General features: G+C 43.1%; 1 protein-coding gene across 8 annotated transcripts in view; it reads left to right on the top strand.

Moving 5' to 3' along the window:
- Positions 1 to 25,475, top strand: part of RASAL2 (RAS protein activator like 2) — a 319,429-nt gene that overhangs the window by 197,858 nt on the left and 96,096 nt on the right. For 6 of the 8 annotated variants that reach the window (XM_048482483.1, XM_048482478.1, XM_048482477.1 and 3 more), the window contains one exon: positions 18,914 to 19,020. In XM_048482483.1, the coding sequence (XP_048338440.1) occupies positions 18,914 to 19,020 (107 nt within the window). Of the gene's footprint in view, positions 1 to 18,115; positions 18,195 to 18,913; positions 19,021 to 25,475 lie in introns of those variants that run through there. The other 2 variants (XM_048482479.1, XM_048482482.1) reach the window with 2 other exon arrangements.

Here is a 25,475-nt window from a genome sequence, read left to right as displayed (position 1 = left end):
GGTGGGAACTATCACCCCACAGCATCCCTACATTAGAGGAAGCACCCCATCGTTCACTGTATTTCACTGTTCTGCATAAGTCACCTTTTGGAATCCTTCTGGATTAAAAGTCGGAAAAGATATCAAAGCAGTGATCTCATTCAGAAGATATGGACTGATGAAAAAGCGGGTTCGTTAATATTGAAATTGTCAAGGCAGTGGAACTGGGAGTGTTTGTGAGATGGTGCGATTTGTAATCCCTTTGCGCTGTGGCACTACTTCACAGCTACTGGAGTCCTTATGACTGATTATTATCAAACGTTTGCTCTTTTTAAGAAGCTGCTCTGCTGTAGGGTACGAGTGATTCAATCTTTCCTTAGCTCATCACGGCTTCTAGGCCAGGCACAGTGTAGCAGAGGAGGAGCTTAGCACTCAGCTGATGCCAGCAAACGTGTAATTTCCTTAGCACCTGGAAAGACGCAGGCAAGAACATGAGAGGTACACACTAGGGCTGATGACTGACAGGACATCTCCACCCTGAGTGCTGAAGGCACTGTCTGCCTCGCTCACAGTGAGCCAGCAAGTTTAACTTGTTGCGAGCGCATTTACCAACACCAGATCTGGAGGAGAGAAGGGATTTTGAAATGCCATCTTATTGTTTTTATTTCCTAACTGTTGCTGTTTACTGCACTGTTCAAAAGCATCTTACAAACAAAGTGCATTTCAAGGATCAGCCTGGGATCTGGGTGGCCCAGATCCCCAGTCTGTCATAGAAGCTTGCTGGGTGACCTTGAGTCAGTCACAAACATTCTCAGCTGAACCTACATCACAGGTTGTTATTGTGAGGATAAAACTGGGGGGGGGAGGGGGGGGAATAATGTTCCAAGCTGTTTTGTATCCCCAATGGGAAGAGAGGCAGGGTACAAGTATCTAAACAGTTTTTTTTAAGTATTGTCAAATGCTTTCACAGCTGGATTCAACTGGTTGTGGTGGGTTTTCCAGGCTGTGTGGCCGTGGTCTGGTGGATCTTGTTCCTAACGTTTCACCTCCATCTGTGGTTGGCATCTTCTGAGGTGTGTCACAGAGGGAAGTCTGCTACACACTCTGTCCAGTGTGTCCACACTGTTAAATATCACAATACTGCTCTAACAAGGCTCCAATAGGATGAACACCAGGATCCCCCAGAGCAGGGGTCTGCAACCTGTGACTCTCCAGATGTTCATGAACTACAATTCCCATCAGCCACTGCCAGCATGGCCAATGGGAATTGTAGTTCATGAACATCTGGAGAGCCACAGGTTGCAGACCCTGCCCCAGAGTGTTCTAGAAATCTGTTGTATCCATCAGATGTTGATGGCATACACTACCCTTATGGTGAGACGATGCTATGCTCCCCTAAGCTTGAAGGAGCTAGTGATCTGACCAGGTTTCCTATTTAGCTCCTCTACCAGATTACCAGTTTTCTGTTCAGCAGTTTGTTTTTTTCATGTATTGGAATCAGTTCCATGGAAGGCCCTGGTGTCCTGAACCAGGCCCGATTAGGAGGGACACAGCATAATTATTGGTATTGTATGAAACAAAAGTCAAGAGCTTGAGACCATCTCTGCTGGAATATTCAGCAGTGAGCTAGATGAACAGTATGCCCCTAAAATCCTCACCTTGTCCCTGCAAGGTTATGTACAAGCAAAGTCCGCAGCTTTTTTGCCCTGGGTTATCTGCAAAAGGAGACAGAAATTTGGAAAAGAATAGCAGCACCCCCTTTTTCTGGAAATGTATTAAGGAGCCAGCAACTAATGAGGTTTTCAAATGATCCAATAGCAAACATTGTCCATGCAGCATTCGTGGTACTACAGGCCTGCAAGAACAAAAAAGGCACGATCCAAAGTGCTTTCAAGTCTTAAATGGTTTTAGGCCCAGCAGGTGTCCAAAGCACAGATTTCTCTGACACCGGAGTTCCCTTATGTAAACAGGCGAACTAAGTCATGTTTTCAAGCTTTTCTTAGTTTCTCCTAGTTAACTGGAAATTTGCTAACTTCTTACATTCCATTTTATGATGTAGTTTGAAATTAAATCAGGTTTCCAAACAAACTTCAGAACATCAGCTCAGGTCAGACATAATAGCAAGCCATGACTTGGCACTATGTGATTGAGCATCAGATTTTTGCACTCCCTTCTGTCCTTCCCTCATTTCCTTATGCCGTTTGAACTGGCTATCGTTGGTGCGTGCCCTCTGAACTCACATTTCAAATGTACAGCCTTGCCATTCTCGTCTGGAGGACAAATTTTAACCATAGTTTGCTGATCTGGGTGTAACACTAACTATGGCTTGTCTCTAAGCAACAAAGAAAGGAGGAAGTAGCAGTACAGGAGAAGGGAGAAAGAAGAAGAGCTCACTTCAGATTCATATCAAGCATGTTTCACATAGCATCAGACTGCATCTGAATCAAATGTTTGGGTTTCGTATTTCTCGATTTGCAGAGCTGTTGCTGCAGTTTTGGAGTCTTAGATCTCAGGAAGCTTTCTGTACTTTTGGCAGGCCCATCCTGTTACCTGTGGAATGGGAGGAAACAAGCAGCTCACTGAGTACAGCCTGTTCCTTCAGTGCTCAATTAACTCTAGCCATAATGTGAATGACTTTAGCAGAGACGTCACCCCTGTTGATTATGCATACATTGCCCCAAAAGCAGTCAGTGACTGACAGCATGGCTGTTCGGTCAAGCCTCTCTAAATGGGCTGCATCCGATTCACCTCTCTGCTTCTTAATGCATGGAATAAGAATTTATTTTGATTTGCAATAGTAATGCTTTATCTGTTTTTGTGTTCATGTAGCAGCTCTCTCCATGGCTCTGGAGTCAGTTTGCATGCATTATGAATGATCATTTTACTAAATTGCTTTTTAAATTGCTCACATCCAAACTTCTGAGAAGCTTTGCCTATGGAGGATGCGACTTCTAAATCTCTAGGATAGCAAAAGCAGCTTACATTTTCATGGGTTTCAGCATAATAATTGTGTAGGATGACAGTTCTAACAAATGGGGAGGTACCAGTAGACAAATATCCATTGATATGATCCATAGAAATGTAGCTAGTGCATTCTTACTTCAGACACGTCTAAAATACAGACTGAGATCCAGGACTGCATTTCCTTGGACACTTTGTTTTGAATAAAGGCATTTTTCTTAATTTTGAAGCAAGGTCTTCTTAAAATAAATTGTTTAAGGAGAGATTTTGAATTATATTCCATCATTTGTTTGAAATGGATTTCTATTATTGATTTAAAGCAGCAGATCCCGACATACACATTCCCACTCCAAACTCTGGATTTTAAATCCTCTTTGGTTATTTATGTTCTCAACCTTTTGGGATTCAAGAAAGGTCATCCCATTTGAGGTTGTATACAATCTGTTTGTGGACAAAGACCAGTATATGTAGTTTGCAGAATTTGTTTTGAAAAATATGTTCTTCTGCACAGTTTTTTTTCATAACCTGCAGAAGACATATATATTTTAGCTACAATCGGATGCAAAGTAAGACTGTACTACAGAAGGAAGGGGCAACCCAACAGGTGCCCTGAACAAGAAATACAATACTAGAAAACAGCAACAGTCTAGACTAGAGCAACTATATACAGAACAGCAATAAAAAACAACCGAACCCAGTGAAACAAGTAGCAATCCAACCGGTACAGCAATGAAATATTCAATGAGAACATTCAAGTAGAAACAGCTCAAATGATTGTGAAAGGACATGTTTTCTGGATAACAATAATTCCTGTTTCATATGGGAATAAAACCCCACAGCATTGTGATTTGGAACCTTGGCAGAGTTTATCTAGAGTTTTTAAGGGCCCATTATTGCAGAATATTGAATGCAAATCCAACCCCTGAGGAGCGTCGTTTTAGATAGCACAATACTCAGATGAGACAGCACAACACTATGCAGTGTTATACATACAGTTCCTTTGCTGAAGAAGGAAAGGGGTTTTATTCCCATATGAAACAGGAATCACTGTTATTCGAAAAGCCTGTCCTTTTGTACTCATTTGAGCTGTTTCTACTGGAATCTTCTCATTGGATATTTCATTGCTGTACTGGTTGGATTACTATTTGCTTTTGTGCCCATATTGTGCTCACTGGATATTTCATTGGTTGGATTAGTACTTGTTTGGATTCATTGGTTGGATTACTACTTGTTTCACTGAGTACGGTTCTTTTTGATTGCTGTTTTGAAGCAGGGATGTGCAGCCGGGTGATCCATCTTCCAGGCGCGGTCACACAACCTGCCACTGGAAGAGGAGGAAAAAGGCACGTATCGGATTAAAGGAATCCGCTGCCCACCCCATCCTTGGAAGCAGACAGCTCGCCTAGGAGCCGTTGCGTCTACACTGTTCCATGAGCCGCCCCAGTAATTCGAATCAAGCAGCATGGGGCGGTGTGTTTTCGCCTTAGCAGCCCCCCCCCCCCCAATGCACTGACATGCAGCACAAGGGACTGGAGGGAGTGTAAAAGTGGGGCCCGGAAGACCCAAGTAACCCCCCCCCTTGCAGAAGAGTGTTTCTCGACCTGTGGGTTGGGACCCAAATATGGGTCAAGAACCTTCTGAAAGTGGGTTAGGCCATCCCCACCCTCCCTCATGGTCGCTCCTGCCCTTTCCATTGCTGCCTCCTGTATTGTGGAAACCAAGATTTCAGTGAATCTTGGGAGGGGAGGGGGATGTCTTTTCCACCAGACTATTTTCTTCACTGCTTACACAGGTGGATCAAGTAAAACATGTCCCGATGGTCCCCAGAGAGAATCTAAGGGGGGGGGGGTTGCGGGGGTGGAGAAGGAGAGGTGGTCACAGACTGGAATGTAACTTCCAAATGCAAATTCCGGGCATGTCGGAAAGCCACTTGCCTGGGGGTCACAGTGTATATAGTTGCTCTAGAGCAGGGGTCTGAAACCTGCGGCTCTCCAGATGTTAATGGACTACAGTTCCCATCAGCCCCTGCCAGCATCTGGAGAGCTGCAGGTTTCAGACCCCTGCTCTAGACTGTTGCTGTTTTCTAGTATTGTATTTCTTGCTCAGAGCACCTGTTGTGTTGCACCTTCCTATTGTATTAAATTCTTACTTTGCGTCAGATTGTAGCTGCAGTATATATATCTTTTGCTTATTTTGATTTGGTTTTGTTTATGTGTACTGCACTGTTTATTTATATATTCATAACCTGCAGGCCATACATTATTTAGTAACTCTTTATAAAAGAGGGAACTGGTGCAATTTAAAAGAAACTGAATGTCTGGAAGTTATTAATGCCTTCATTTAAAGAATGGTTTTTAGAGAATCTTCAGAATTAAAATAATAATAATAATAATTTAGCACCATCTTCCAACAATGGGAATACCAACACAGAGAAAGAGGTGGAAGATTCTAGTCTAATAAAGACATATTTTTAAAAAATGTTCTAAATTGCAGCTGGGCAAATTAATCCTGAGGAAAAGGTGTTGTTTTTTAAAGGGATTAGTCATAAAAACAATTTGCCAAAAGGCAAAGGAGATTTACTTTCACTGAAATTTATCACACAAGATATGACTGTTTTCCTGACTTGGTCAATATCAAGAAGAGCTGTGTGTGTTCATCTAGAGCAGTGATTTTCAACCAGGGTTCCGTGGTACCCTGGGGTACTGTGAGCATGTCCCAGGGGTACCGTGGCGATGCTAACCCCCCCCCTCACTTTTGTGGTGTCTCCTGCTGGCGCCAGCAAGGACATGGAGCTGGCTCAGGGCAGGGCCTGCCACAAGGTCAGCAGCCACTTCCTGCCCCCCCCCCGCCAGTTCTTCCCTTCTCCCTGGGAGGGGAGGGTGGGGGGTGGTGCAAGCAGGGGCACTGGGAGGGGAAGGTGGGGGATGGCAGGGGTACTGTGAGATAAGGAGAGTGAGGTCAAGGGTACCATGACATCGAAAAGGTTGGTAAACACTGATCTAGAACATCATCCTTGTAAAATCAGCAACGACCACCAACCTTTTAGATTGGTGAACTGGTTTTAGTACTTAAAATAGGACTTATACTTTTGTACATAATAACACATTGTGTCTGGGAAATCCAAAGGGAGTTTTCTTCCGCTGCCTCATTACTTAACAGTGCGAGAGAGAGAGAGAGAGAGAGAGAGAGAGAGAGAGAGAGAGAGAGAGAGAGAGAGAGAAATCCTGGAAACAATTGAAAGTCATATGTGTGGGTTAAGTTTTTACGCCCAGTATCTTATAATTTCTTTACTCTACCTAGAGTTGTGCCACCAAGATATTCAAGGGTCCCTGCTGAAACTAACAGCATAATAAAACCCCAGGTTTACTTGTTATGCTCTTTCCTTTTAAGGACCAAACTAGACATGACCCCGAGGATGACAAAACCATTTTAAAGCCATTTTAAAATGCTATGAGGACCTGATCCCTCTCAATAGTTGGTTTGACACTTGAAAAGGTGAGGGGGGGGGGGCAGACAGCTCTGCACTTAGGCGGCAGTTTTAAACTACTTTAAAATGGTGGCAGTATCTTCATGGCAGCCATGATGAGATCGTCTCATTCAGTTTGGCCCAAGGAGAGTCCTGTTCAGGGCTTTTAGAGAAACGCACGGCAGGTAGATCTCTTTGGTGTCATTTCAGTTGTCAGAACTTTTTGGTTTGAGAAAGAGAGCTACTAAATAAGCTCATGTTTACTTGTGGCATTAGTGCTTTCACTTCCCTCACAAATGGCTTTTGGGATAGTGCTTTACACAAAATAAGTAAAACTCTGCCCTATATCAAAATTGTATAAACTGCAGGATGCCAAAGTGTTTGGACTTTTTGCCTCGTTTGACATGGTTGTAATTCTTTCCCTTTGCTCCACCCTCCCCTCCCCCAGCTTTGAGCATTGTAAGATAGTTTTTTTCTTCTTCTGATTCTTATTTTATTGTGTGTTTTTTAAATTCCTTGCCACTAAATTAGCCTTACTTACTTCCCTCTGTATATTTACTGTTAAAAGACCATCTAAAAATCAGGATGCAGCATACAGCAAAGATTTTTTAAATATAGATTTTCTTCAAATAGGAAAAATGGAACCTGTCCCTTTAAAGAGAACAGTTTCATCAGAACATCAGGACTGAGGACAAAAGCGTGTTGTTGGGTTTTTTAAAAAAAATTGTAGGGCCCAGGCGTCCCTCATTTGTCAGGGTTCAACGTTGCTTGCATTTGTACAAACCTGCAAAGTGACCCTTTAGGCCATATAAAGCATATCTTCTAAATCCTCTGCTCTTAGCAGTGCTCCCTGTTCTGTGTTGCAGTGGCAAAAGATCGTGACAAGCACCCACTGCCCAGCTGCAGGAGGGGGGGGGGGGTCATGATTTGTTATGCTCTTTCCTTTTGTCAATTAAACGGACTCTGTGTCTGTGGCGGACTGTATGTCTGTAGTCTTGGCTCCTTTGATTTCTACTAACAGGACTCATTTCTCCTGACCCCTCTTCTTTGTCCTCCCCAATGGATGGGGGGAGGCAGGAGGGAGCCCTATTAACTCAGGAGGTCAGAGTCCTGCCTACCGTTGACTGCTTCTTCTCATTCTGATGAAGAGGAGCTGTTCTAATATCCTTAATGCTACTGCTGGCAGTCAGAAACAGATTCCATTATTGTCGATCAATGCAGCCGCCATGCGGGAGGGGAGCAGAGGGGAGGGGGAGAGGGGTGGGGAAGGGAGGGGAGGGGCGCTTCCTATTCACAGATTGATCAACCTGCCATCGCATGAGCAAATGCATTGTAAGAAAGACTGGGATGCTATTGTAATAATAGCTGTAGCAAAAAGGGGCTGGTGGCCATGCAGGTCTTTGGGATTGTTACAGGGCTTTAACTAGTCTTTAAGTTTTCTTGGGGAAGCTGAGGGGAAAACTCCTAGCTGCTGAAACCTTATTTACCTTTTCCCCCCTAAAAAGGAAGGCAGTGATGTGTTACCATTTATTGTTTTTCACGTGTTATGTGTGGCTTGCTGATCTCATCTGCTTTGGAGCCAGTCTTCTGTGTCTTTCTGTTTCCTTCATATTTTCAGATCTTCTTTTATTGTTTTAAGATATAGGTTACCCTCCATCACATTGTTTTTCATCTTCCTTGTTAAGCTGAGAAACTGGAACCCATCTTCTCTCCGGCAGCCTCTCATGCTTTCTTTATCAGGAAGGTCTGACAGCTAGGGACTTAAGAGCTAGGCCAGATCGGCTTCTCCCCTTTTCCCTGTCGTTTTGCCCAGTCCAGTCAATAACCTAAGTACTGGACTCCCAGGACTGTGTTCATCTTCCCGCCAGCCCTTTTCTGCTTCGCTCGGCCATTGTCTTCTGTATGGAAAAGTTTTCTGGCTGGAGAATGAGTCTCCTTTCTCCGGGAGATACAGCTGAGTGGCTGGATACCTGCATGGAAGATGAGAGAAGCCTTCTGTCATTTCTTGGTACGGTAGGCTTGGAATAAATACTAGTTTCATATATTTTGGTAGTAGATGTTTCTTAGGTGGTTTCTCTTTGTTGTTGCTCAGGAGCAATCGGTGGAATGAATTTAAACATGCTCGTTGTAAGGTGCGAGTTCTCAAATGTGGCTGCAAGAAACTTAAAGCGTATCCGTTAAATAAATAGGCAAAAATCAAAGTGATGGACATCCTTAATACAACAGTGCTTGGAAAATTGTGCTATTTAAATAAGTGTATCATTATGTTTTGTATGCTGACGTCCAGATCTGTCGGCCTGCTGGAGCCTGGCTGACATGAACTTATTCACTTGATAATTTATTTTCAGTTGCTCTATCAAATAAAGTACCTGTCACACTTCCCCTCCCCCGCCCCCTAAAAATTCCAAACATTCTGCTTTCCCAACATTACCTCTTAAATCTAAAGACAGGACAATTTTGTACTTATATGCTGCTCACAGATCTCAATTCTGATACAACATATGATGTTGCTAAGTTCTGCCCAGCGGCACATGAAATACAACGTAGGATGGTCAATGCCTAAAATAAACTTAGATTTCAAAGTTATAATTACAGTACTTCATCTGATGATTTCCTTGTCCCTTTGTGCCTATTCTTTTTCAGCTTTAAGCCTTTTGCTTTCTTTAATGATGTATACTAATGCTAGTTTATATTGGTCTAGGCCCATGACAGATTCTGATTCTAGAGACCGTGTGCAAAACATAGCATTAAGGTAGCATATAATGGCATTTACCCTCTTTAATAAACTTTGCTTGACAAGCGGGTTTGTAAGAAGGAAGTGATTCAACCAATTTTTCATGTGTGAAACGAAAGGTCTGTCTTGCTAGATGAGACCATCATCCACTTAACTCTCATAGTCTGTTTGCAGAATTACCCATTTTGGTGCTTGTGGGTTCTCAAAAGCATGTTTCTGTGATTTCTCCCCAGCACGTGTTTGCCGGAAGTGTTTGGCCTCTAGACATGCAGGCCATTAATTAATAGCTAATAGTAGACCTATGCTCCAAGAACTTGTTTTAACACTTTTTAAGATTGTCAAAACTTTCTTCCTTTGGCCCCTTGCTGTGTGAATGTCTACCCTAGAGTGTGGCTTTTGATACTGTTCCTGTGTTTTCAGTTGACTTTCCAAGAGAGTGTTGTGGATGCACACCTGTGAGATATGTAACATGTTTGCTTGTAAACGTTTGCAAGGGCGTTGCATGGATGACTCTTCCCGAGAGTTGCCGATCTCCAGGTGGGGCTGGGAAATCTGGAATCAGAACTCGCCATCTCCAGGCAACGGAAATCAGTTCCGCTATTGAAAATGGCTGTTTTAGAGGGTGGACTCTATGGGACTCTACTGAGGTCCCATTCCTACCCAGACATCTCCACGCCCAGGCTCCACCTCCAAAGTTTCCAGGTATTTCTCAAAGCGGGTTTGGCAAACCTACTCTTCCCCCTTCACATTAAATAAAACCAGGAAGGACACTTCCTTTATTGTGAAACACTATATTGGGATTGATCCTGAGACCCGAAAAGAATCATGAGCTCTGACAATACATTGGGAAGGATTCTGCGTAGTGGTTAAGAGCAGGTGCATTCTAAACTGGAGGAACCGGGTTTGATTCCCCGCTCTGCCGCTTGAGCTGTGGAGGTTTATCTGGGGAATTCAGATTAGCCTGTGCACTCCCACACACGCCAGCTGGGTGACCTTGGGCTAGTCACATTTCTTCTGAGCTCTCTAAGCCCCCACCTACCTCACAGGGTGTTTGTTGTGAGGGGGGAAGGGAAAGGAGTTTGTAAGCCCCTTTGAGTCTCCTTGCAGGAGAAAAAGGGGGATATAAATCCAATTCTTCTTCTTCTTTATCCTACCCCTCTACTGAAAAAAGTTTGAAGTCTTTCTCCAGCTTGTACAGTTTTTCTTCCAACCAATGACAGTCGGAAATCTTTCACTTCATTCTCATTTGGTCTTCTCTTTCAAACTTCCCATAGCAACAGTGAGTTACTTTTAAAAACATTGTGACTAAAGAAAATAGCCATGGGGCATACAAGCCTTAGGACTGCCTGGCTGTTTAGCCTGTTCTGAGCTGTTCTTCCAAATGCATGACATCAGTTTAGAGAACAGATTTGTTACATGCTTAAACTGAGGCGTTTCTACCTTGGCTCAGGCACTTTCAGTTAAAAGGCTGTCAAGGCTGGGGCAGACTTCTTCCTCATGTTTTGGACACTTATGAACCTACTCAGAACCTACTGTAAGCATTTACAACTCAAAGCCCTTATTAAATTAGCCATGAATAGGTGGCTTTATTCAGTTTGTTCAGCCATACCCAGTTCAGGCCCAGGTATGCTTCAGACATAACAGCAATGAATGTTTTGCCGCTGTTTAAACAAGTTTGATGAATCCTCAGGTTTGTGTACCTCTCTCTCTCCCCACTTCCCTCTTCGTGCTGGCCGATTTACATAACTCTGGTTTGCATTCTGGGTTTCAGAGAAAGCGAAAACTGTCGTTTGCCAGTTCAGAAGGAATGGCAAATGATGGTTTCTTGAGAAAAGCTCTACTGACTAATTATTTCACTTCAAGGGAAGCAAACTTGCAACTTCTTCAGGTTTTGTTCATGTATCAACAAACTTGCTCTTGCTTGGTTAATCTGAATTGTGGCATGATTAGGATTTCCACCTCTGGGTTGCGAAATTCCTGGATATTTAGGGGTGAGGATTGGGGAGGGCGGACAAAGGGAGCTGATCTCTAGAAATCAGTTGTAATTCTAAGAGAACTCTGAGCCCCACCTGCAAGTTGGCATGATTTTGATCCTTGGTTATTTTCCCTAAACTGAGCTGAACATTTCACATGACTAACACTAATTCCTGACCATAAATATAGTTTGAGAAGTGGGTTCTCAATCCAGAACTGTTTCTCATCATTCACTCAGCTGGTTTTTATACTTGTACATTGAATTAAGCCTGGTTGCAGCAGGCCCAGGCTGAGATCTTTAGGGTGGTCTCAAGACCCTTTTGAAAGGTGTGGAATGAATGACATACCAGTGGGTGAAGAACCCCATGCGGTAAGCTGAAACCTGGTTTGCTTGTTCATTTACAGTAAGTGGGTTTAGGAAATGACAGCTGCATTAAATAAACCAGACTTCAGCACTATATCTGAGGAGACGAAACTGTGTATTGGAGTTCTTGTAGCAGAACCATGGCAGTCCATCATCCTTAAATAGGGTTCTTCCCTGAAACACCTGGGTTGTGCCATCATCCTTCTGTGTATTTACCTGCTCTTGTTCCATTTTATGAACGGGTATGGGTAGAGAAATGCATAATGTCCTGATGTCACATCATGTGGTGAATATGTTGTTACTTGTTGCACTATAGAAGGGGAGAACTAGATAGTTCGGACAGCATTGCCGTGTTATCAGTAGTGGCTGCAGGCTTCAGTTCAGTATGGTGGTTCGCCATGGGTCTCCCCCTCTTTCACATCTTATTCCCGCTGTTTTTCAGAAGGCTTCTTTTTCTTGATTAGGGAGACATAGTGTGAGAGTTGGGACCATGAAGAAACCCTTTTTCAAGGTTTGCCACATTGTCAGTATTAACCACAATATGAATAATGCACACTCATAATATCCTGCAGAGGACAAATGCCCCAGGGAGTCCTCCTTGCTCAGTGAATTACAGCTTGTTTTCAAATTATCAGCACCAGTGAAATAAAAAAGCCTAACCTGTATTAAGCCTTTCGGAGGAGTCATCTTTCTTGTCAGGAAAGTTATGTGACTAGGGAACTCTTATTTGTAGAGTTGTGAAAAACTAATATATTTCTTGAGACGTTACAGATGGACTTTATGTGTAGGGCATTCTTTTTGGTTGTTCACGCCACGCAGTCTCACTTTAGGACTGCCTAATGGCTCTTGATAGCTGGGTAGAGGTTTACAGCAGCTGTTTTTATTTGGAAGCTTGGAAAAATGCATAGTTTTTTAAAAAATCTGACATGGCTAATTTACATGTCTGCTATACTGGCCTTTGACTGAAGTGGGTTGAGATAAAGTATACATTGATGTCCCAAAGAGCTAGATCTTGAGGCAGTGATTCCCATTCTTCAGCCTCTCTCTCTCCCTCTCTTCCTCTCTCTCTCCCCCCCTCTCCTCCCCCCCTCTCTCTGTGCTGTCAAGTCACAGCTGACTTATAGTGGCTCCGTGGGGTTTTCAAGGCAAGAGACATTTGGAAGTGGTTTGCCATTGACTGTGAGCCTGATATTCCTTGGGGGCCTCCCATCCAAATACTAACTGGGATCAGGGCTAGAATGTGTGACTAGACCAAGGTCACCCAGTAAGTTTCTATGGTGCAAGTGGGAATTCAGACATGGGTTTCCCTAGTCCAACACCTTAACCACATTGGCTCTCCTTCAACTTGGGGGCAGCCAAATTCCCAACCACCATTAATCCAAAGAATCATTCAACCACTGTATGCTCTGTGCATCACTCACTCCTTCCTTCTTTCCCATCTCATTCTTCCTGCCTCTGCTTTTCTGCCTCCTCCTCCAACTCCATCCGTGCCCCTACCTCCTCTCTTCATTCTTTCTTTACCTCCTCCTACCAGTGTCTTCTTGCCAGGTTTTCTCTATGGCTTGAACTCTAGCTCATTTCTCATCCCATATCGCTTCTGGCACATCCCTGCTTACTTCACGTTGCATTGCTGGAGGCATGAAAGAAAGCACTGAAACCCACAATTAGAAGAGCTTTGGGTGGCATGTGAAAGAGCTGCAGGCGGCTCATGAACCAGAGACCAACACTGTCTGAGGATGAAATGTGTCTTCTTTCTTTCATTACTACTTCTTGCTGGATTTTTTTTAACTATATGACTTAAACACTAAATTTAAAGAAAGCTGCTGTCCATGTGGATTGTTCCTGGAGAGCTGGCTGTGAAGAAGGAAGTCTGAAGTCTGTGGTTTTAATCACACACTAGCTTCAGTGCTCTTTCTTTCTTTCTTTCTTTCTTTCTTTCTTTCTTTCTTTCTTTCTTTCTTTCTTTCTTTCTTTCTTTCTTTCTTTCTTTCTTTCTTTCTTTCTTTCTTACTTTCTTACTTACTTTCTTTCTTTCTCTCTCTCTCTCTCTTTCTCTCTCTCTCTCTCTCTCTCTCTCTCTCTCTCTCTCTCTCTCTCTCACTCACTCACTCACTCACTCACTCACTCACTCACTCACTCACTCACTCACTCACTCACTCACTCACTCACTCACTTACTTACTTACTTACTTACTTATAGGCTGCCTCATCCCCGAAGGGCTCAAGTTCTTAGTTTCAGCCCTTCACCTGCAACGGGGGGGTATTGATACTGGCCTGCCTTATTGTATTGAGGTATACATTTCTGGGAGAAAGCATTGTGAAGCACTGCAAACATTCAAATTATTTAACATATATGCACATGGTTATATGTATCTTGACATGTATGTTAAATGAAGAGCGTGTGCTATTTCTGTGTAATTTGTCCCTGGAGATTTCTGCTGGGTGGGAACAATCACCCAATCTTGTTTTTAATTTACTGATCTTACTGGACAACTAAGCAAAACATCTTCAGAATATGACTGTGTATCTTTCTATAATGTTTATGCAGTGGAAACATACATGGCGGGTTGGGGTTGCGGATGGGAGACAGGACACCTTGACATCTCAGCTTGCCATGTGTAGGAGGGGAATTCCTGGAGATTTGGAGGATGGAGCTCGGGAGGGCGGGGTCTCACAAGCTTCCTTCACTTGAGGAGAGTCACTAGAATCCTGCCAGCTGTCTGAGCTGGACCAGAATTCCTTTTCACCAGAGACAGACCTGAGAGACTTCACTCCACAGACTCTGCTCTCAACTCAACACGAGCTGTTCTCTCCAGAACTCCCAACCAAGAACTGTCTGACAGGCTCTCTCTGTCTTTCTGTTTATCTAGCAGCGTTTTAGCGCCCCCTTACATTGGCCAAGGGCAACAGTGCCTTCCATTGACCAATCATCTTGCTTTTATTTAAATTAGAGCCTGCTGCCTACTTTTACTATCACCCAGGCCTTTTTAAGCAGGCCTGCTTCACACCAGCCCTTCAGGGTGGGGAAAGTCCATTGCACTTCCCTTCACCCTGGGAGGGGAAGGTGGGGGGGGGGGCAAGCAGGGGAACTGGGAGGGGAAGGTGGGGTGAGGATGGCAGGGGTACCGTTAGATATGAAGAGTGAGGTCAAGGGTACCATGACATTGAAAAGGTTGGAAAACACTGCTCTACTGACATCCCACCCCTCTCCTAGGGAAGGAAGGCACTGGCTTTTTGGAGCAGAGTGAAGTGCCGGCCAGAGGCTTGTCAGTAGACCAGACCCAGGAGTCTGCCCTGCCCAGTTCAACACCAGTCTTGGGAGGCCCAGTCCAGTGGCAGTTTGGCCAGTTTGGGACAGTGGGAGAGGGAGGCTTGTATGCCAGAATCTCACAGGGCATAGACTGGGTGTGTGTTGATTCAGTGGGGTGAGGTACAGCAAAGGACTAGTGTCTGTCAGTAAAGGAGTTTGATACTTTAAAGAAAAACTTTTCTCTGAAGAGACACCTGCGTGCGTCTGTGTGTGTGTGAAATTAAAGTGCCAACCACGTCTCTGAAACCTAAGTGAAAACAACCTCTCCGTAACCACCAAGCGTTAGTACCTCTCTGAGCCAGTTTCAGAAGCCTTTCTTTTGTTTTAAACATAAATTTCAATTACTGTGTTCAAGTTACCCTCGTTCCAGTCTGCGTTTGTGTGTATGAGAGGTTGAAAGAGTGTCTCTGTCTGTTGAAGAGACCCTAAGAATCCCAGCCAATTTTGAGTTCCCTCCATTTTTGTTTTTGGGACTCTGAAGGACTTTCCCCTCAGACCAAGAGTGAATGTGAGGTGGGATCCTTTATTATATTTGGCAGCCAGAGGCCAGTTTTTGGGATTCCTAGTTTCTTCTCTTTTTTATGGTGGCAGCAGAGTGAAAAGAAGATCCCTGAACACTAGCCTGGGATATTTTGGGTGGCAAAGGAAAACCCCACGGGTCAGTGTAGTGGGAACCTTGATTGAAGGCCACCCATCCCCTTACAATTGGTGGCTAGTGGTGGGATCATATATCTCTCCCTCATCCGGGATATATATAAGGGATATATATATAAGGCACCCTGTTACAGGAAGCACAGGGGGTGGGGATGGGTGGGAAGTAGCTGCTGACCTTGCGGCAGGCCCTGCCCCCTGAACCAGCTCCATATCCTTGCTGGTGTCAGCGGGAGATACCACAAAAGTGAGGGGGGCCGGTAGCATTGCCACGGTACCCCTGGGACATGCTCACAGCACCCCAGGTTACCACGGAACCCTGGTTGGGAATTGCTCCCGAAGAGTATAATGCAGTGGTTCTCAACGTTCCTAATGTCACAACCCTTTAATACAGTTCCTCATGTTGTGGTGACCCCCAACCCTAACATTTATCCATTTTACAGATGGAGAACACTGATGCAGAGAGTCTTAGGCGACCCCTGTGAAAGGGTCGTTCGACCCCCAAAGGGGTCCCGACCCCCAGGTTGAGAACCACTGGTATAATGCCATAGAATCCAGCCTCCAAAGCAGCCATTTTCCCCATTAAAATTAATCTCCATTGTCTGAAGATCAGCTGTAATTCCAGGAGATCTCCAGGTCCCACCTAGGGGTTGGCAACCTTATAATCAGCTCCAGACTAGTATATAAAGAACAGAGCAAAAGTTGGAGGAGTGGCTGATTCACAGAGACGATCTGTGATCTGCCCCTAAACCTTAGCTCTGATGAGTGACTCAGGCTGTAAATTGTGGTAATTTAATATTTAAGATGGAGAAGTTATTGATTTTTTTTAAAGCACGTGAAAATAATGCAAGAGCACTATGTTGCATGTATAGGCTGGGAGATGATGGAGAGGAAGGCAACAGTCTAATTTTGCCCGGGTGGCAGCGCTATAGATTTTCCACTGAACTCAGCAGAAATGCTGCTTTGAGGGCACAGCAGCCGCACATGCAGTGGCAGTGCTTCCAGCATGGAGACGCACAGTTAGAAGCAGCCAAGGCAGCTACCGAAAACCTTCTCGTTTTGCTATCCTCGATCCACCAAATTGAATCTTGGAGCTTTCCTCTTCCCCTCCAATTTTCATCCTCTCTTAAATTCATTCTGTTGCACATTTCTTATTCTGAAGCTTGTGGTGCCAGTCCACCCCCCACCCCCAACAAGGTCACTTATTTCCTGTACAGGGGAGTTTGTAAGCAGGTGCAGATTTCTCCCTTCTCTTTTGATAGCCAACTTTGCTCAGAGTGCTCCTGTTACTCTCCAACTATTGGCTGCCTTTGCCTGAGAAGTACAGGAGAATCCAGATTTCTGTTTCTTCATGCATGACTCAGCAGAATCCTGTAGACAGTGTTAAATTACTAGAGATGCTTTGATGATGGGGAGCAGATTGTGAAGTAGGACAAATCAAGCTTCATTGCAATACATGATTGCAACCAAGCCTATTATTTTGGTCCCTTCTGCTCCAAACGCGCTATTTTTGTGTGTCCCCCTTCCCTGTTTTTTCCCCCCAAAGAGAAAAATGATGGTTGGAATGTTATCTAATGTTATCTAAAAGACAGTTCCTGTTCAAGGTTATTCTTGGTAGAATAAGAAGATCGCTTGGATAAAACTAACAAATAGCTGAGGATTTAAGAAAGCCTAAAAACCAGTAATCCTGAAATGAGGAAACTCCAAAAGATCTTGTTGGTTGTGAAGAGATACTATTGTGCGCTATTTGCGAGGAAATGCCGAAGTATTAGTGAAAGGCATGGAACTCTGTTGTAGTGCTGAGTCGATTTATTCTCCATGAATGGAGTGTTTTTCCCCACCTTCAGAGTTTTAAATCAGGTGTCCTGCTAATTTCTTGCTGTGGTCCTAGTTTGCTTTTCTAGGCAAGTTCTTTTTAAATGCCCTCAGATGTTACTGTTGCCTTTTCGTTCCCTTTTTGTGGCTTGCAAGGTAGTTAGAGAGTTAACGTAGTGGCTCACATTTACAAGAGAAGAAAGCATTCTCCGCTGCGAAGCTCTTGGCTGTTCAGCAGGGTCCCGTTTTCTTCTCCTGCCACCCATCACGTTAAATTTTTATTTTCTTTGAGACTTCGTGGATGTGCCAGGCAGCGAAACGGATACAATCAGGATCTGTTACCCATCAACTTCTCTGAACATTGCAGAAGGTTGTGGTGGTGAGGATTCATCGTGGTGATTACTTTAGCGAAGAAAACCTTCCTTCTTGGAACCCAACCGGGTGTGCATCCCCTCGGATGGTTGTGGATTAGGACAGAAAGGGATTTTTTTTTTCCTGTAATTGAGTAGAGCTTGGCTGTTGGGTATCCGTTAATAGCCTGCAAGTAACTGATGAGGATATGCGTTCGGAAGGATTGATTGAATAGCTGCAGTCCTCTCCCGGTGCATTTCCTTCTTGCTGTCTGCAAGCTTTAGAGAGGGGAGGGGGAAGAGTGGGAGAAAACCGGTTTTCTCTTGAGTGGAAGTAGCACGGATCCCAAAGGGCCAGGAGGCCAGAAATGGAAGTTTAAGCTGCATCTGTGTCTCGAAAGGGGAGCAGCAGGAACCCAAAATGCCAGCCTCCGGAGTAATATTTCCCTGCCTTTTTTTTCAACCTGCAAGATAACAATGGACTTTTTAAGGATGTGGCTTTCCCTATTCGATGCCGAGTGTCTTTTACTTAAATTGGATTCCTTTAAGCTTAGGTGTTTGAGCTGGAGATGGGCAGCACTTGTGATAAAGGTATATATGTGTGTTCTCTTTATGAATGCTGTGCATATTATATAGAGAAATGGGGTAGGAGCTTGTCTTCTCCGTTCAGGCAGATTTTGGAGATCACGAAGTTGTAGCTTAGATTGTTCTGCCAGAACAAGGAGAAAGTGACCTATTCCTCTCCTCCCCACACTTTGCAGAGAGGTCTTATATTCTGCACCCTTAAATGGCTGAATCTTTTGACACCCAAAAGCTTCAGTCCTTTGGGTATATACCTTGGAAGAAGTCCCACTGAAGTCTTAACTTACACATAAGTAAACATACCAAAGAGTGGGCTATCTCTGTCTGAATTAGTAATTAAGATTATGTTGTGTGCATGCGAATGAACTTTGACCTTGATCACATTTGTATTCAATACTTGTTTTAAAATTAGGAGCTTCCTCCCTAAGCAGATTGCATTTTGCAGAATTAACTCTTTGTGTGCCTGTCTCAGCAGAGTACCTTCATATTGTGCCCGCTATAATTTTCCCTGGTGAATATTAAGCAAAGACAGCCTTTCTGAATTGTCTGCAAGTCCAAGATGAATTTTAATTTTGGTACTGCAAGATAGTGGCTAAAATTTCCATAACAAATGGTGAGAAATACACCTGCATTATTTTTGTGGGTGTTTTTTGTGGGTGTGTTTATGATTTTTCTTCCATTTTTCTCACTATTTTCTCTGTTCTTCCCCCTCCCCTTCCTTTACCCAGAAGTCCCAGCAGAGAAGTCTCCTCGCAGACGGAGCATCTCGGGGACCAGTGGCTCAGAAAAAGCCAATCCAATGGATTCATCAAACACATCTCCATTCAAAGTACCGGTAAGTATGTCTTCCTCAAGGGGAAAATATCTTTTTAAAAATCATTTGAACTCAGATTTGCTAAATCCCCTTGTCAATTTGAGGTTAAGATCACAACTGGTTATCAAAAGGCATATATGTTGTCAGAATTTATCATATAAAATATTTATCCAAAAATTTGTCAGCGAACCGTGTGGTAAGGTTTCTAGAGTGATATCTATACTACTGCCATACTGCTCATGTAAACCTTGAAGAGTTAGTTAAACTCTATGCCAAATATGGAGTTAGGCATTTCTGTTCTACCGCAGCGTGGTCATGAGAAGAGTCCAATATGTCCTGGATCTAAAATGTCACAAAGATTCAACGAACTTTAAAATTCTTATTTGCCAAAGTCTTGTCAGCCTATAGTAACAAAATGCTGTTGGGTTTGGGTCCCTCAGAAGTCTGGGATTTATGTGAGCTAAAGCAAACGTGGCTGAGTTATAAGCAGTCATATGATCTGATATTGCAATAGCAAAAAAATAGTCTTGGAGGCCTCTGTATTGACCTTCATCATCCTCAGTAAACCTGCCTGTAAATTACTTGAGTTTGTTACTCTTCATCCAAATAGTCTAGATTTTTTCCCCTGTGTGTGTGTGTTTTGCTGTAATTAGTGGGCCAAAATTGGCAGCGTGGTTCTCAGATTTCTGTGCCTTTTGTATTATTCTTAATATACCAAGGGAAGTGGACTCGGTTACAGCACAAATCAAGTTAAAACTGAAGTGCTTTTTAAACAGTTCAGCAAATGGAATTATACCTTTTTTTTAAAAAAAAAGGCAGTCTCCACTGCCCTGACATGGATAGTCCAGGCTAGCTCAGTCGTATCAGATCTCGGAAATTAAGCAGGGCTGATTCTGGTTGGTATTTAGATGGGGGACCGCCAAGGAAGTCCAGGTTTGTGATGCAGAGACGGGCAATGACAAACTACCTCTGACTGTCTCTTGTCTTGAAAACCCCATAAATCACAGATGTCCGCAGCCCTCAGGATGTTATAGACTACAATTCCCATCATCCCCTGCCAGCATCATGCGAACTATTGTCCATAACATCTGGAGGGCTGCGAGTTTGTGCCATAAATGATCGCCATAAGTCAGCAGTGACTTGACAATAACAACAAAAAATATCACCTGCAGTGTTAGAGTAAGATTTGGTAACAAACTGGGGAAAAGGGCCTATAGCAGTGGTGGCGAACCTTTGGCACTCCAGATGTTATGGACTACAATTCCCATCAGCCCCTGCCAGCATGGCAATTGACCATGCTGGCAGGGGCTGATGGGAATTGTAGTCCATAACATCTGGAGTGCCAAAGGTTCACCACCACTGGCCTATAGTTCACTTAATTTGTATGTTTTTAATGTAATGAATATAACCTCTCCACCTCTCTCCCATTTGTCTTACCTTAGCCACACGGCTTTGTCCCCCCCTACTATTTCTTCATTCCTAGCACTGGAAATTATAGTTTTGAGCTGACCAGTGTTGTTTTTTTAATTTAATTTCACATTGTAACATGAATCACACAAATTACATTAGAGCAGCAGTTCTAGAAATTAATAACCAAGCCAAGTTTCCAATAACAAAACTTAAAATAAAACTGCCAACATTTGTAAAAGAATGATTCTCTCTTCCTCCCTTTCCACAAGCATACAAGTGTTGTTAACTGAGCATTGTTATATGCATCTGCGTTCTTGTTCCTTAGGCCCTTTTCAAATGTAGTATTTTAGAAACATTATTAATGTTCATAATGGATTCTTCTTAGCAAGAGATTTTTTAAAATATATATTTGTATAGAATAAAGTGTGTTCATGGTTAATGAATTTTAGGCATAATAGTTTTTTGGGTCACAAATAAAATTGGAGCTTTCCTTTTTTTTTTTTTACAAGAAATTGGTGTATGGCTGCTCTATCCCAATCAGCAGTTGCAAACAACTTTGGGTTTCCAGGCTGGAGAGAAGCAGGATGTAAATATCTAAATAATCATGGAATACATTTTGCCAAAATCAACGCTGAGAAAGAAAGAGATGGGTCTTCACTTCTAATATTTAGTTGGTAAAGGAGGCCATATTGCTGAGAAGTGGAACCTTCCTTTCTTTTCATTTTTTGTTAAACCCAGACTTGATGATCAGTGTATCCTGAAATGAATATTGCAAAATTAATATAGTAATAATTTCTGAGGCAGAAAATTGCCGCATTCCAAATTAATGTTAGCAGATACATTGGGCAGTATTGCTCCTGTGTCAAGGTGTTTATAATTGTACAGTTTGTTTCCATCACAAACAGTGAACTAGGTACTACTACAACACATTCACATTCTTGTTTTTCACGCAGAGGGTGTCTACAACTGAACACACATGATGGTTTGGTTCATTTGTTCCTTGTATCTGAGCCATAGCTCTAGCATATCAACCATTTTTAGGAGTTATTAGCATGAGTTGGTCCACATCTAGAAGTCATGCTAGTTCAGTCCTGACTGCAAAAAGAGCCATTTGGTCCAAGTCCTCATCAGTTGTATGATGGGACACAAGATACAGTCAGCTGTAGGCATGATTTCCTTTATCTCCCCAAATTTTCTTTTGGAGGGGGTAAGTTTGTGGAGCCACAAGCATCCATACTGTACATAGTCCACCTTGAATAGTGATTGTGGTATGGACTTGAACACCTTATCACACATTTTGGCAAAATTCAGAAATGGTTTTCTTTGATTCTGATGAGGTTGTTCCTTTCTGTTTCCTGTCCTTCAGAAATAACTGGTTGCTTGATGCTTTCCCATAAATTAACTGTTAAGTGGTGTGGGAGAGAGGTGTGTGTGTGCTCTTGGGGTTTTCTTCTGTTTTTTCTATGACAACAGTTTTCAGCCAGCTCAGTCTTAGGAGCCAGAACCGAGAGATGCAATTTAGGCCAGTTGGGAGCTGCTGCCGGGAAATTCTGAAGAAAACCCCCAAGAGTACAAGTAAATATCTTGCATTTGAACGTTAAGATTGCTGCCCTATGTTCTGGATCATTTTGAGTTTGCTACATTCATTTCTTTATTAAACTTACTTGTCCATTCTTCTGTTCTCGATGGAAATGGTAATCAAGTGCATGTTGGTATAGAAAAGGAGAGAAAAATCCCGTTGTCTGTGCCAGTTGTAAGTCTCAGAAAGAAGCCTTGTTGTCAGGGTTTTTTTTACCTTTTGGTTTGGAGATGGCAATGTAGAAGGCAAGATTTCTGCCATTTCATGTTGCATCTAACGTCATGTTCTAAAGTCAGACTGCAGGAGGGGATCTGTTTCATTCTTTGAAATGGAATTTTCTCATCTTGGCAAGGACTCACTTCTAGACAAGAGAGAAATGGGGATATAGGCAATTATTCTTGAACTGAGGTTGGGGATTGGGCTGGAGGAAGACTCAAGGCAGCGTACAAACTCCTTTCCCTTCCTCTCTCCATAACAGACACCTTTTGAGGTAGGTGAGGCTGAGGAGTTCTGAGAGAACTGTGACTAGCCAAGGACATTCCGCAGGAATGTGGGAATGGGAAAACAAATTTGATTCACCAGATAAGAGTTTGCTGTTCACGTGAAGGAAAGAGTCCGCTACACATGGGGAGGAGTGGGGAATCAAACCCGGTTCTCCAGATGAGAGTCCACCTGCTCTTAATCACTAGACCATGCTGGCTCTCTTTACCATTACATTAATTATTCTAATGGCCTAGTTCATCTGAAAAAGCAAACCAGGGTTTGTTATACAGGAACAAGCTTTGGACGTCATATGTTCCATTCCCCTGTCTTCCTTTCTTCATTTTCAGGTTGGATGTTGAACTCTGTCTGGGTCACAACAAGTCAGGGGCGTAACGAGGCAAACTGTAGCCCTGGGCAAAACCTGAGTTGGATGCCCCCCCCCCCCCCGCATGGGCGGCCACTCCACCATGACCAATTTTTTTTGCACCAGGACATTGGTGCCTTCAGGGGGTGTATTTTTAGACATATCAGCACCAAAATTTTAGCGTATCATCAGCAGACTGTCCTTATGCTACCCCCCAGGTTTGGTGAGGTTTGGTTCAAGGAGTCCAAAGTTATGGACTCCCAAAGGGCATGCCCCATCCCCCATTGTTTTCAATGGGAGCTAATAAGAAATGGGGGCTACAGTTTTGAGGGTCCATAACTTTGGCCCCCCTGAACCAAACTGCACCAAACTTGGGGGGTCCCATCAGGACAGTATGATATCCTGAAATTTTGGTGCTGATACATCAAACAATGCACCCCCTGCAGGAACATCCCAAAAATTTGCCCAAGAATCTTTGTTCTGCATTGAGTTTTCTGCATTGCTGTCAATGGGGGTTGCAGGCTGGGGCGGGGGGGGGGGCACATTTCTGAAGGCACAGTCTCAAAACTTTCATGGTCTCATCAGGAGACTGCCCTAATGATACCTCCCAGGTTTGATGCAGTTTTGTTCATGGGGACCAAAGATATGGACCCTCAAAACTGTAGCCCCCATCTCCTATTAGCTCCCATTGGAAACAATGGGGGATGGGGGCACCCCCTTTGGGAGTCCATAACTTTGGACTCCCTGAACCAAACCTCACCAAACTTGGGGGGTAGCATAAGGACTGAAATTCTGGTGCTGCTAGCTTAAAAACTGCGGCCCCTGCAGGCCAAAAATGAAAAAACACTAAAATACCCAAAAACGAACCCTGCATTTTGATGCCCCCCACAAGGTGGTGCCCTGGGCAGCTGCCCACCTTGCCCAATGGGCATTACGCCCCTGCAACAAGTCACTGATTGTCACAATATCTAAATCAAAACAAAGCAAGCAGTTATTTCCTTCCTTGCTTACAAGCCATGATTAAAGGTTTAAGTCTGTAGTTCCATTTGATTTGGATGTTGTGTTAGAAACCAAGAAGTTATATATGAGGGAAAGTGAGCGTGGGGAGAAGTACATGAGCCCTGGGAACTTCCCAAAGTGAATTCCTGCAGTAAGATGCAGTAGTTTGCCATGACTATGACTAGGGAGATTTGGTTTCAAATTCTAGCTTGACCCTAAAGTTCACTAGATGGTCTTTGGCAAAGCATTGCCTTTCAGCCAGGAAGAGTTATAAGCATGAAATGGAATTAACCTGAGCCTCCCTGAAGGGAAGAGATGAGATAAAAATTAAGTAAGTGGAAATGCAGCCTCTTCTTACCCACACTTCCTGAGTATGCAAGCTTGATGTAATGGACGGGAACAGATTAGCAGTCTTGAAACACAGAATTTTAAAAATAATTACAGCCAAGCTATTTTAAAAAACTCACTTCTAAATAGAGCATTCACTTCCAGTATGTTCTCTGTAGTTGTCTGTCTGTGCACCGAACAGAGTTATCCATACAGAGAAAGCCACTCAACTGTAGAACTGTTAATGGGCCTTTGTCCACCACTTGGAATTTTTATTTACGGTTACATAATGTACTGCAAATGAATGCTTTAAATAGCATCCTTTGTGATGGGCTTGGGAACCACTTTTCTTTTAGAAGCTGAGGACTGATGCTTCACCACTTAAAATATTTAAGTTTTCTGCTCTTAAGGATGATTATTGCATAATCACATTGTCTTGTACTTTCTAGATCCTCTCATTTTTGTTGTTTTGGGCCAGCCTCTTCTTCATTGGGTCCATTGCAAGCCTCTAAATGCAACTGGCAGTATCCAAAATGTGATATTTATCTTCTAATTTTTTTCAGTTAAGAAAAAAATGTTAGAGCAACTGAAATTGACATGTGAACCATGAAGACCTCAGTTCAAATCTAATCTCAGTCATATATTTACTTGGCAGTCTTAGCCAAGCCACTGACTCACAATCTTATCTCGTCCTGCGCGCGCGCGCGCACACACGCACACACACACACACACACACACTGTTTTTATATATACTGTTTTTAGTGTTAAATGGTCAAGTCAAAGATTTTATTGTATAGCCATAGGCCTGCACAGTGTTGGATATAAAAAGAAAAAAAATAAAGATAAGAACACAATATCAGTTACAAGACATGTAAAATCAGCATGCTGGCAGGGGCTGATAGGAATTGTACTCCATGAACATCTGGAGCACCATAGGTTGGCCACCCTTGTTCTAAGTAGTTAAATAGATAGTGTTAAAAACCTTATTAAGGGCTCAAGATCCAACTGAACAAACAATTTTTCCGATTTTACTGCTTTCTTTGATACCAGCTTGGCTCTGACCTTGTTAGTAGTATTAACATAATTTCACCTATTTTAGAACATTCTTTTTCTAGCATGATTATTCAGAGGCACCCAGCATGTGGGAAGAAAAAAATGAGAGAAGCAAAATACTAAATGAAAAAAAAAATTAGTAGTGGTGCCAGGCATGGTAGTGTTAATACCAATTTTCCTTTCCCACACATACATACATTGTCCTAATAAGTATCTCAGCTTTTGTAATGCTTTCTGTCCCGTTTGTGTGCTTGGACAGAA

This window comes from Sphaerodactylus townsendi, unplaced genomic scaffold (assembly GCF_021028975.2).
Source record: "Sphaerodactylus townsendi isolate TG3544 unplaced genomic scaffold, MPM_Stown_v2.3 scaffold_18, whole genome shotgun sequence".
Lineage (NCBI taxonomy): Eukaryota > Metazoa > Chordata > Lepidosauria > Squamata > Sphaerodactylidae > Sphaerodactylus > Sphaerodactylus townsendi.
Note: the sequence above shows the minus strand (reverse complement) of the source record. Positions and strands in the feature narration are given on the sequence as shown.